The sequence below is a fragment of the Sciurus carolinensis genome, chromosome 13, assembly GCF_902686445.1.
Source record: "Sciurus carolinensis chromosome 13, mSciCar1.2, whole genome shotgun sequence".
In the NCBI taxonomy this organism is placed as follows: Eukaryota; Metazoa; Chordata; class Mammalia; order Rodentia; family Sciuridae; genus Sciurus; species Sciurus carolinensis.
The window spans coordinates 26,713,302-26,727,185 of NC_062225.1; the positions used below are offsets into that span (position 1 = coordinate 26,713,302).

General features: G+C 38.2%; 1 protein-coding gene across 1 annotated transcript in view; it reads right to left on the bottom strand.

Annotated features, from left to right (window-relative positions):
* M1ap (meiosis 1 associated protein) overlaps positions 1-13,884 on the bottom strand; it is a 104,782-nt gene that overhangs the window by 22,690 nt on the left and 68,208 nt on the right. The window contains exon 4 of the mRNA XM_047522886.1: positions 2,609-2,782. Within this exon, the coding sequence (XP_047378842.1) occupies positions 2,609-2,782 (174 nt within the window). The remainder of the gene's footprint in view (positions 1-2,608; positions 2,783-13,884) is intronic.

Here is a 13,884-nt window from a genome sequence, read left to right on the forward strand (position 1 = left end):
GAGACTGGCTTTTGAACCTGCAATCCTCCTGCCTCAGCCTCCTGAGCCACTGGGATTATAGGCGTGCATTCTCATCCCAGCCCTCATGTGGTTCTTATTGCAGTTAGGGCTGAGGACTACCAAAACTGTAGTTTCAGCAATTTTTCAAAGATGGAAGAACTGTTTAGCAGGGCTTAAATCTAGATGCAGGCATGCTTCTCACCACCATGAGCTGAGGTGCAGAAGTGGCAAAGTCCACACTAGATAATAAGAAAACACATTAATCTGTGACATGCCCTGTTTGCCAGAGGGAGACCTCTAAGTGGAGCACCTGAAGATGGGCTGAGCACTCCTCCTAAGAGCCCACAGTAAGAGAGTTCAGGGTTTTTGTTTTGTTTGCTTCTTTTTTTTTTTTTTTTTTTTTTGTAGTAAGACACAAGTCCAGAAATTCACATGTGAGGCAGTGCATTAGTTTAAAACATAATAGCTGAGTACAGTATGATCTTTATTGTGGTTGTTTATAATCTCAGTTAGATCACATCACCCTAAAGGGGGCCTAATTTTTCCAGACCTCATCCCAACTGTGCCTGAATATCTGGGTTCCACTGAGGATGTCCCCAGTACACCAACTGTCTAGAGTCTGGGTCTAAGTTCTACATGTACCTTTGAAGATTTGAAGATTTCTGAAACACAGTTGAAGATGGGTATGAACATTCTAACCCTGACCCTGGTGTTGAAGGCCTTGGAAAAAGGGTATGGGGGAAGCCAGAGAAATTCTGATCAGCATTATGGGTAGATATCATGCAACAGTTGGAGGAAAGACTGGTTGCAGTAGGGCCCCAGCACTTCTAATGAGAAAAGTGAATCTCTAGTTCTCTTGTTCAGAGTTGTTTAGAATGAGGCAGGTTAGTGGTGGGTAAAGGCTCAAGCCCTGGAGGCAGACAGATGTGCATTTTGATTCTCTTGACTGAGAATCGTCAGATGTATGAAATACAGATTTCTGATCCTAAGGGTAAAGAATGGGCCCTGGGATTGTCTAGCTTCAACTTGTGGCTCTGCTATGAATTTTTCTGTGCACCTCTGGGAAAGTATTTAATTTCTTTGTCTCAGTTTTCTCATGTGTAAAACAGGGATAATATTATACTTCATTGATTTGAAGGCACATTTTTTTCTTACACTTTTATCTGTCTTCCAATTGCCACTGGCCAGGCAGACACTCTTAGCACTTACTACTCTAACCTAAAAGAACTCTCTCAACAAGGATAAAATAATACTTCTAAGGGACAAGAAAGCACGGTGTCATATTTAATTGGCATGTTTTCTTTCTCAGTGGTACATAAAATAGTGATGTATCTTATAATCAATATCATCTTAGATTCAATGACATATGGTAATAGTATTTGCTCATTGTGTCATATAAATGTGAAAAGGAATAATTCAAGGAAAGGAGTTATCATACTGCTTGGCACAGAAAGAATTTATAATGGTAATTATAAATTAGCTTCTGTACAAAATCACCAGCTACCTGGAGGGAAGCAGAGCTCTGATGGCTATCCCTAGCAAGAAAGGGTCTTGGGGAACCATAATCTTACTTAATTATACCTCCAAAAGGCTCTTCCCTGTCCTGAAGCAACAATGGTCATAGCAGAGTTCTATTACAGATGAAGAAAAGAGAACAAACATAAAAACTCAATATACTGCTGATGGTCAAGAAAGAGCCCTCAGAGGAGATAGAAACCCCAGTATATCATGTCAGAACCTGTGAGAAGGGCTCCAGGAAGCATCACATCCAACTCAAACTTCAACCCTCAGTGATGTCTGTAGCCACTACCAATGTTCTATTCAATGAGAAACATGAGTACAGACTCTTACCCACTTGATCCTTTCCCTTAGAACCTGGGCCTTAAGCAATTGGCTTTCCCAAGCTAAGAGTGACTGTATTGATTGGTCCATCTGCAGGCCCTGCCACTCAAGCCCGGAGTCAAACTCAAAGGGGTTGGGAGAATAGAAATGGCCTCATTTACCATCTAGTTAAGTACCAAGATCAGCCAGAACAATATCCAGGACCTTTTTGGCATGCCTGGAACATTGGAGTGACCTCTTGGTTTTAATTATTGCCCAAACTGCCTTGGGAACATGGTCTGTGAACACTAGTTGTCCTCCTTAGGGCTTGCCTTTGGAGTTGCTTTAGTTTTCTCAATTTTGTACCTGCCTAGAGAAAAGATTTCTATTTAATATTAGTTCTTTCCCTCTTGCCACAGGACCTGTTGATATTGAGGTACTAGAATGATGCAAATTATAGTGCCAATAATATCTACCACATTAAAAATGAGAATATTGAGAAAAATATATGATTAATTGTGCTCTTATATAGTGTAGACAATGACCTATCATTGAGGTATCTAAGATTTTGCCCATAAACTAACTGGCTCTTACTATCTGGGCTTAATTAGGTCTAGTTTTTTAACTGTGTAACTTTTTAGAACTTCTCTTCTTACTCTTGTGCTAAAGTTGGACAGCCTCATCCAATCTCTAAGTCTCAACAACTCTGTATTCTGATGATTCACTGAACTACAGTCCTAATCCTAGATAAGACTATTTATAGATATATCTTTTGGAGGTTGTGTACTTGGATTATCCCTGGCACTGGAAATGTTGCTGAAACACTGTGAAGGAAGAAGGAGATGGATGTGTTCTTGGTCTGTTCCATTGTTATGCAGCCAGGCTTTGAAGAAAAATTCCATGCTGATAACCTCGTTGTCTATAGTCTGAAGGTCAATGTCAGTTCCCAGGATAGAACTCTCTGCAGAAGACAGGGAAATAGTGGTTAAAGTGTTTAATTTTTTTAACTATAAATTTTAAAAAATATAAAATTCAAATGTACTTATCTTTTGACCCATTCATTGCATCTCTAGATATCTAGCCTAAAGAATTCTTAGTACACAAAGAGATATATGCAAAGATGTTCAGGGCATCCTCACTGGTCATAACAAATAATCAAAACCCAAACAGGAGGCAATTCCAATGTCCATCAATAAGGGAATGCTTAAGTAAATTATGGTACACTCAAACTATGGAGTATTATGCAGCTGTTAAAGTAAAGTTAAATGAACTGACATGGAAAGCTAGTGAATAAATGAAGTGAATAAACAAAGTTGTGTAACAGATATAATATGATTCAGTTTGTACCAACACAAAACCATCTGCCTAAGTACATACATATGTATGTAGTGTACTTTACAAAGATCTAGAAGGCTATCATCAAACTGTTAACAGTAGATAGGGAGGGGAAGTGGGGCAGGGCTCTAAGATATGTTCCCTTTTTACTATTTATACTTCTACATTCGTTGAATTTTATTGTAGTTGTAAATTTATCATGTCTGAAAATATTCTAGAATATAAAAAGGACAAAAATTATACAGAAATGCAAGTTAAATAGTTAATAAGGGATTTTGGCTTTATGGTATTATTTTATAGTGAAAATGTAATTATGACTTCGTTATGAGAACAAATTTTTAAAAATTAAGAGAAAAAAGAGAAAAAGATGAACCACTGGGCTGTAGCAAAAAGATGGGATTGGCCAGGTGGAATGTGATTTAATTCCAAATTTGAATGAGTGATGCTGGGTAGGTGGGGTAATAAAGCTTTGCTGGTGTACTTCTGGTTTCAGGCAGCACTATCTCTGGCATTGGTGTCTGGGTTTGCAGGTAAAGGATGTTTAGTGCAAGTGAAATATAAGGTGGTGGAGGAAGCATAGACAGAGGAAATGAGACAAGAGCTGGAAAGAAACAGAAGAGGATCTCGACTTCCTTGACTCCATCATGAGGGACTCTGAAATACTTTTACAAAGAGTCTAAGAAAAATCAGTTGCTCTAATGAATTAACTTCTGTGTAAGACTCAGGAATCCAAGGGAGAAGGCTGATTTATTTCTAGAACAACATTCCTGAGGACAAGTAGGTCGTGGTGGCAGACTCTACAGGGAACAAAGGGGCTTCAGTCCAACATGTTGGTTCCAACACAGGAGAGGTGTGAAGAGTTAAATGACTTCATGTCATAATTAATGTTTTATCCTGTGGCTCAACAGGGGTACCAAATACATTTTTCTATGACCAGAAGGATTAAAACTACCCCCTTTCATGGATAATTATGGGGATTCATTAGTTAACTAGTTATTTTTTCATTCCATCAGACATAAATGACACTCTTTGCCCTTAGGAATTTATAAAGCAACATTATTCTTGACCATTTTCTCCAAAGTCTCATCTGTCCCATTGTTTTAGGTTAGTATGATGATAAATATAAAGACATTGGCAAACATTCCTTGTAAATAAAGAGAAACATCCTTTAAAAAATAATGTTAATATTATTTTGTCAAAGGCAAAACAAGAAGTAATTTAATTTTTCCAAGGTTGTTGCCTGGACTTTGACTTGGGCAACAAGGATGGAAATGACTGTGGCTTCTTTTCAGTGAGGCAACATAGTTACTAAAGCACAAGAAGCAGTTATAGAATTAAAGAAATGGAGTTCTGGAAGTAGGGAGGATAAAATTAGAATTTGAATGACAGAATTTTGGAGAAGAGAAAATAAGTGTGAAGGACAGAAGTTAGAAACTCCTACCATGGGCAATATAAGGGGGCAAAGCACAGTTATAGGTTATTAAGAGTCTATAAGAAAAATAGAAAAATCTATAAGAAAAATAAGAAAAATAGGGGTTTCCTCAGATAGTTAAACTAAAAACTCAACACAGAATGGTGAGGTCAATGAAAACCAGTCCCCTTAGGAAGGGAGGATGTCTTATTGACCAGAGCAAGACTTGGCTGTAGCCTTATTGATGGTATTGGTATATCTAGAGGATGAATGTATCCATTGGAAGGGGAGAGAGCTGGTCAGAAATGAGCACAGAGAAAGGGGAGCAGCAGGGCCCCTTTAAGTGTGGTTCAGAGAAGGTCTGCAGGCTCAGGGATGTGTTCCAATGGTAGAAATTATGTGTCGCCTCTGCTCTTCTTGGTGATTATGGAGGTCATGCCACTTTCTCCAAAATATTCTGGTTTACCCATTAGTCTTGAGCTTGAGAAGGTGACTACATCTCTGAGAGGGTGCTGACATAATCAACTTTATAAAGAACCTGTTCAGAATAAGGCACCTGAAAGAAGGGAAATGCTGTGTCACACTTCTCAGATGAGTCAGGCAACTAGTCTTCCTGTTGACACTCATCAACGTTCCTGACATTCTTTCTTTTCTTTCTCTTTTTTTAAACTTATTTATTTATTTTGATTCATTGTACACTAATGGGGTACAACTGTTGTTTCTCTGGTTGTACCCGAAGTACAGTTGCACCACTTGTGTAATCAAACATGTATATGGGGTAATGATGTTTGTCTCATTCTGTTATTTTTCCTTCCCCCCACCGCCTCCCCATCCTTCTTACATTCTTGCCTCCCTCCCACCCCACTTTATGTATCATCATCCGCTTATCACAGAGATCATTCAGCCTTTGGTTTTTTGCAATTGACTTATCTCACTTAGCATGATATTCTCCAACTGCATCCATTTACCTGAAAATGTAATAATTTTAATCTTCTTTATGCTAATATTCCATTGTGTATATATACCACAGTTTCTTTACCCATTCATCAGTTGAAGGGCATCTTTGTTGGTTCTACAATCTAGCTATTGTGAATTTAGCAGCTATGAACATTGATGTGGCTGCATCACTGTAGAATGCTAATTTTAAGTCCTTTAGGTATAAACCGAGGAGTGGGATAGCTGGGTCAAATGATGGTTCCATTCCAAGCTTTCTAAGGAATCTTCACACTGCTTTCCAGAGTGGTTGCACTAATTTGCAACCCCACCAGCAATGTATGAGTGTATCTTTTTCCCCTTGGTTCACATCCTTGTCAACACCTATAGTTGCTTGTATTCTTGATAATCGCCATTCTAATTGGGGTAAGATGGAATCTTAGAGTAGTTTTGATTTGCATTTCTTTTATTACTAGAGATGTTGAACATTTTTTATGTATCTGTTCATTGCTTGTAGATCTTCTGTGAAGTGTCTGCTCATTTCCTTAGCCCATTTATTGATTGGGTTATTTGTATTCTTGGTGTAAAGATTTTTGAGTTCTTTATATATTCTGGAGATTAGTGCTCCATCTGAAGTATGTGTGGCAAAGATTTTCTCCCACTCTGTAGGCTCTCTCTTCACATTGTTGATAGTTTCCTTTGCTGAGAAAAATGTTTTTAGTTTGAATATATCCCAATTATTGATTCCTACTTTTATTTCTTGGGCTTTGGGAGTCATGTTAAGGAAGTATGGTCCTAATGAATCCTCTGAAAGAGAAATTAGGAAAACCACCCCATTAACAATAGCCTCAAAAAAAATACGTGGGAATCAATCTAACAAAAGAGGTGAAAGACCTCTACAATGAGAACTACAGAACGCTAAAGAAAGAAATTAAAGAAAACCTTAGAAGATGGAAAGATCTCCCATGTTCTTGGATAGGCAGAATTAATATTGTCAAAATGGCCATACTACTAAAAGTGCTATATAAATTCAATGCAATTTTAATTAAAATCCCAATGACATAACTCATAGAAATAGAGTAAGCAATCATGAAATTCATTTGGAAGAATAAGAGACCCAGAATAGCTAAAGCAATCCTTAGCAGGAAGAGTGAAGCAGGGGGTATCTCAATATCAGAACTTCAACTATACTACAGAGCAATAGTAACAAAAACGACATGGTATTGGCGCCAAAATAGACAGGTAGCTCAATGGTACAGAATAGAGGACACAGAGACAGACCCAAATAAATACAGTTTTCTCATACTAGACAAAGGGGCCAAAAACATACAATGAATAAAAGATAGCCTATTCAACAAATGGTGCTGGGAAAACTGGAAATCCATATGCAACAGAATGAAACTAAACCCCTATCTCTCACCCTGCACAAAACTCAACTCAAAATGGATCAATGACCTTGGAATCAGACCAGAGGTCCTACACCTTAAAGAAGAAAAGGTAGGTCCAAATCTTCATGTCATCTTAGGATCAGACTTCCTTAACACGACTCCCAAAGCCCAAGAAATAAAAGCAGGAATCAATAATTGGGATAGATTCAAACTAAAAAGCCTTCTCTCAGCAAAGGAAACTATCAGCAATGTGAAGAGAGAGCCTACAGAGTGGGAGAAAATCTTTGCCAACCATACTTCAGATAGAGCACTAATCTCCAGAATCTATGAAGAACTCAAAAACCTTTACACTAAGAATACAAATAACCCAAATAAACCCAATTCTTTCTGACTTCTTAACCTACACATTCTTGGAAGAGCCAAAGAACAGCACTTCTTCCTTTAAAAAAATTCTCATATAATCTCCATGGAGGTGCTGGGCTTCAGGTTTTGCTGTCTCAGAAGGGAGTGTCTTTCTGGGACGGGCTCACATTATCCATACCAATTCACTCTAAAGACTAATGTGTAAACCAGGACACTATAGAGGGAGAATTGTTTTCCATTTTCTTCGTCACTGGTCCAGGCTCCATTTTCTTGTGCCTAGGTTATGGCAGTAGCTTCTGAGTTGTCCTAGCAAACTCCCTCTCTTCCTCTCCAATACTTAGGTATGATTCCGGGTTTAGTTTTTCTGAAACATGATTTCTCAGATCCCTCCTTTGCTACAGAGAGATATGCTTTATTGCTGTCACTTACTCATCCTGGACCACTTGGTGTAACTCACTATTCCTCAATTACCCTTCCCTTCATTTGTGATGGCCTAGGCTATTTTTCCTCATTACTACCTATTTAGGTTCTAGTTTCCCATCACACTTCAAGATTAAGATCAAATGCCACCTCCTTCATGTTGTCTGTCTTGATCTACCTCCATGAACATATTCCCCCAGCTTTTGGTTTACATTCACAGTATACATAGTTAACATTACATTTTACCTTGGTACTGTTGTTATTTCAGAACACATTTGATCTCTCTCATTTAAACTCTTGAAGCATAGGAATTATTTCTTTTTATGCATTCTCCCTCTTCCCCAGCTCAGTGCCTTACACAGAATTAAAGTTTAGCAAGCATCTGTTGAGTCAAACAATTGCTCTTATTACTTTTCCTGTAACTCTTCTGCTTTAGCTAAGTTAGTCTCCTTGTCACATGACTTCCTTCCTTCCTTAGTGCTTTCATTACTCTGTCAATTCGTGGCTTGCACCTCCTCCAGCATTCAACTCAGCACTGACTTTGTCCAGAAGTGATGCCTAAAAACATTCTCCTTTTTTTGGCTTTAATTAGCACCTGGATATCTGTGGGCTTCATTTGGGCAATGTTAATGACACTTGTTTATTATTTCTTAAGAACTTTTTTCCTCTTTTCCTGAGTTTATGAAAGGCAGTGGGATTTAGTGGAAAGACCAGGTTTAATTGTACTTTGAAAGTTGTTAGCTATGTAGTTTTGGGCCAAGTGGGGATAGTACAATCTATTTCCTAGTTTCATGAGGCATTAAAATATGAGATGAGATCTAAGAATGGCACATAATAGGTCCAACAAATATAATTTTCTTCCTTCTCTCTCACCAACAAAATGATTAGCTAACTCTTATAGAATAAGAATATATTTTTCTTTTTTTTTAATACCACCTTGTACCTGCTCCCTACCACTTCCTTTGGCCTCTGCTCATTCCCCCACAACTACCAAAACATAAGAACACAAATCCCAAGGCTGGGGATGTAGCTCAGTGTTAGAGCTCTTGCCTAGAATGAAAAGCCCTGGGTTCAATTCCCAGTGCAAAACAAATGAACAAAACCCAACACAAAACCCTATTACGGTAATCATCACATATACAACTACATGTGTTAAACTTGGGGGTTAGAGAGGAGAAGTCTCCTACATTGGCTGGAGAGTAGGCACTGTGTGCCTGATGAGATGAGTCCACCTGATGGCATGAAATAGCAGAGTTTTACTAGAACGAGGCTGTGGTCATGTCTGGGTGGCTGTGCCAAACGAAGAAAGCCTGGGTCACTGCTGCTGCAGAGGCAGTCCGCGTTTACATTCTGTTTTTGGACTTACCCTGCCTCCCTGTGGCCACAGCAGTGACATCCTTCATTGAGCGCTTTTAAAACTCTTGTGAAAGGATCGCAATAATGGGAAAAATTTAGAAAGTCAAAAATGATTGAAAGTCAGGTAATACCTAAAGCAAACCCTCTCAGAAGGAATCCCCAAAACAGGATTACATAATTGAAGTATGTTTAAAATAGGATTCTCTATGTGTGTATACAATGGCCATATTTGTTTCTTGGCATAAAATCTCAAATAGAGACCTAGAAAAATAGAGTTCCTGTGCATTCTCCCCAGTCCCATAGACACTAGACCTATTCTTTTCCAAATGACCCTCATGTGGCCTGTCCCTGGGTATCATGGATGGGCTTTTTGGGTTTTGGGAACCCTCCAAAATCGTATGCAATTTCATCAAGTATTTTGTATGGGGAGGGGAAGGAAATAGACCTTAGCTTTTATCAAATTCTCAAGAGAGCTCTGTGACCCGCTAAGGACTACTACAGAAACTATGGAGTCATTGAATCTTAGCCTGTCTGGGTCAGTTTACAATTGGCATTGTCTGTTCTCTGAATACAGAAGTAGTTACAGGCTGTTAACTAGGATAAGTAATCACAGCAGATGAAACTTGCTCAGGAATAGTTATGTAGAGTCATTCAACCTTGGTCCTTAAATCAACATAACATGAAGATAATCTCCAACAGTTCACAATATTGGGTCAGTCCAGCTTGTCTTTCTGAGCACATTTGCCTCATTTGTGGAGTGTACTTGGACCATGGGAAAAAGGAGAAGCCCATGAAAGGAGGTAACAGGGGCAGTGGTGGCTATGACCTCATGGACTCAGTGCAAAGAAGTGAGTGCAGGAATGAACCAAGTGGTGACCTTCCTGGGACCCTGACCTACAAAAGGGTTATATCACTATAACTGTAATGAATAGAGAAAATTTATACTGCTGAGAATTTAATTCTTCTCAGAAAGAATACTGTCAAGTCATTCATTCACTTATTCATTAATTCTTCCATTTAATTTGTCATTCAAGCAGTGCTTGAAGTGGTGCCTTTATGAGCCAGAAAGTGGTGCCATCAAGAAAAGAGATAATTTACCTGCTTTTATGGTTTATACTTGAATGGAGAAGACAATAAACAAATAAAGCAATATGACTGCAAATAATATTAGATAACATGAAGAAAAATAGGGCAGGAAGGGTGTGTGTGTGTGTGTGTGTGTGTGTGTGTGTGTGTAGCTTAGCTGGCCAGAGGAATATTCTTTAAAAAGGTGTCAGTTGAATAGGGACTTGAATGAAGTAAAGTGAAACATATAAACATCTGTGGGAAGATTGCTTCTTATGGGGTTGGAGTTGGGGGAGGGGAGGAAATTCAAAGGTCTTGGGAATGAACTTGGTACGCTGGAGGAATAACCAAAAGACTAAAGCACAGCAAGAGAGAAAGTGAAGATTGGCTGTTAAGCTTCACAGAGGAGAGACATCCAAAGAAGTTTGCTCATGTAGTAACAGGTCAGTACTCTTGCTTTGATGAAGGGTGAGACCCCTTATTGCAAGGCTTGGTTTTGCTTAGGAAGTATCTAAGATTGGGACATAAATGATCCAGTGCTCTTTTTCTCTTTATCTTTGTAGGTATTCACTCTTTAACAATTGTTGAATTAATATTTTAAAAGTATTGGTTTGAGGGTATGTCACATTATCAGCTTATGTGGGATGCGCACACATCTCTGCCCAGCCCTCCCACTATGCTTCCCTGTGGAATGGTGGTACAGGGCCGCAGGGAGAGGGGAGAGAAGTCTGGAAGTTCCATGGCAGACTTCTGCCTAGTGGGCATGCCCCTTTCCCAAGTCTACTTAGCCACCCAGGAGTTTGTACATTAGAGGTTATTGACCCAAATGCCCCTTATCAAGCTAATTCAGTCTAAGGTGGAATATATATATACATTTTTCCCTCCACGGGTAACCAAAGAATGAAACACTAATTGTTCACAATGAATGATTTATATTGTTACTGACAAATTAGGGCACTATGGGCCCTATCTCTGTCCATCTTGGCTGCTGGAACAAAACACCATAGGATGTACATCTTAAAAACAATGGAAATTTATTTCTTAGTTTTGGAAACTTGGAGATCCAAGATCAAGGTATGAGCTGATTTGGTGTCTGGTGAGGGGTTCATTTCTTGGTTGCTAGATGGCCATATTCCTCCCCTCCACCATGGGAGGATGAAAACAAGTTTTCTTGGGAATCCTTTATAAGGATGCTAATCACATTCATGAGGGCTCCACTTTCTCTCTCTCATGACTTAATTATCTCCTAAACCCATCACATTGGTGATTAGGGTTTAACATAATGAGAAGACACATTTAGACCATAGCAGACACCCCTAGCTCTGAGACAGGTCTCAATCTAATTTCAAATTTACTATTTCAGACTTTTGTAAGCAATGAAATAGGAAATAAAAAGTTTTCATGGAAATTATTTTGCTAGGAGAGTAACCTTTTTTGAATCTTTTTTTTTCATCTGTCTGTTCTAAGGGGACACAATTGCCAGCTGCCCCATGGGTGAAGCTGCACTACATCCCCACACTTCTAGGGCCTTGCAAGTATTCCCTGATAGCCAATCCTGCTTTGGGTTCCATGGTTCGTTCTTCCTTGGCTAGCCCAAACAGGAGATCCTGCAGGTATAGGAAAGAAGAACCTGGTTTGGGAAAAGTGTGTGTGTGTGTGTGTGTGTGTGTGTGTGTGTGTGCACGCGCCCTTGCCTGTGGGCACCAGAAATAGCACCTTATCCACTTCTGTACCCCCTGCAATATTGTTGTCTGGCATACAAAGGAGCTCAATAAATGCTGCATTGGACAGAAGAAACTAATTGTAGTCAGCCTGCTGCTTACTTTCTCTGTGACTTCAGACCAGTTATTTCATTTCTCTAAGGTCAATTTCTCCATCTATAAAGTGGGAATGATAATGATATCTAGCCTAAGGGTTCAATATAAAATGATGACACTTGACACCTGAAAGCACTTAGTAGACTTTAAAGCACTATACAGCTATAACCGAGGAAAGATTATAAAGCTGCCTCACAGCTGCCTACACACATGTGAACATTTTAGATACTAAAAGCCATGCCATTTTCTTCTCTTTTTTTTTCTGAAAATTTTCTTTTCAATAAGGTATATGATTCAAATTGTAAGAAAAAATTTTTAATCTGTAGGAATCAGTGCTCTATTTTTATTTTATTGACAAAATAATTAATATGCAAAACAGTTGATCATTAGTGATTGAGGTATACCAAAGTCTAAAGTATTATTTGACCTGGGAAACATTAGACTTAGAAGGTATTTTAAAAGTTTTTTTCCTGCTGAAATTAATATCCATATCCTGTAACCCAAAGTGTTTAATGTATATTGCAATGAAAAATTGAAAAGGTGATTGGAAAGGTGTTTTCATAGAGGCTGTGATGGGAGAGGAGAGTAGGGATGGATTATCTAGAAGATTAAATGAAAAAGGAAGTAAGGCTAGAAGGCATTAAACCTGTTGGCATGGCCCAGAGGATCATACCAATGAGTTTTGCCTCCTTAAGTCTAAGGAGCTGAAAGAAAGTTCTATGCTGAGGTGAAAACAGAAGAGGAACCACTGAAAGAAAAGACTGGGAAGATAGGTAGAGTAAAAAAAGAAAAGCTTTAGACACTGCAACCAAAGAATCCTAAAACATATCCTTAAAAAAATAGACTGTATAATAAATTTGTGACTGTGAATATGTGTATTAATTTTTGTATTGATGGAGTTGTATCTTCAAGGTATTCCAAAAAGAGGGCCTGATGACTCAGAAGCAAACACATCTGTAATTTGTCAGATACTACCAAATTCCCCTTCAAAAGGGTCATATCACCATGCATTTTACCAGCAATATATGAAAGTATAGTTTCACCAATAGAATATGTTGTGATACTTTTTACCTCTTGCCAATCTAAGTTGGGAAATGATATTTTGGTGTAGTATTAATTTTCATTTCTTTAATTATTGGTGAAGCTGGGCATATTTTCATCTGTTTAAGGATCCTTTAAAAATCTGTTTTTGAATTATCTGTTCACACTTTTGTTCATTTTGTTTTTCGTCTCTTTTCCTCTCCATTTTTAAGTGCTCCTTGTATGTTAGAGATACTACTAGTCTTTCCTTACCTCCCCTTAATATAAATCACAAATATTTGCCCTAGACTTTCAGTTGTCTTTTGATGTTGTTCATGTTAAAGATTTTTGATTTTTATGTAGTTCAGTGTTTTTATATAGTCAAATAAACCTTTTCTTTATTGCACCTGGGTTTTGAGTCATAGTTAGAAAATCATTTCTTATGCTAAGAATTCACTAATGTTTTCTTTCAGTATTTTAAAATATCATTCTTTACATTTAAATCTGTTTCATTTTGGATCTTTTCTATATGACTGACCAGTTGTTCCAGCAACGTTTTTTGAACAAGTCCATCTTTTCCCTAGTGACTTGAGATGTCACCTTCATCTTATATTAAATTTATATCTACACTTGAATCTCTTTCTGGACACTGAATATGTAAATAGCTTAGCCCCAATTAATTTTTGCACTGTACTAACTAGTGATCTAGTGCTAGGTACATGATGGGGCTAATTTCATACACAGAAGTGGCCAGATGGTCCCCAGGTTGGGTGGCAGCAACAGAAGTCATTTGTCTAGTAAAACAAATGTGTCTATGCATGTTGGGGGATAAGTGGAGAAGAGAAAAAGAGTTGGGATTTAATCAAAAGAAATTTTAAGTCATTGTCTCCTAAAGATAGAGAAATAAATGGAGAACTTGAATTTATTGAACTGAATAGAAGGTAGAAAAGGAGGT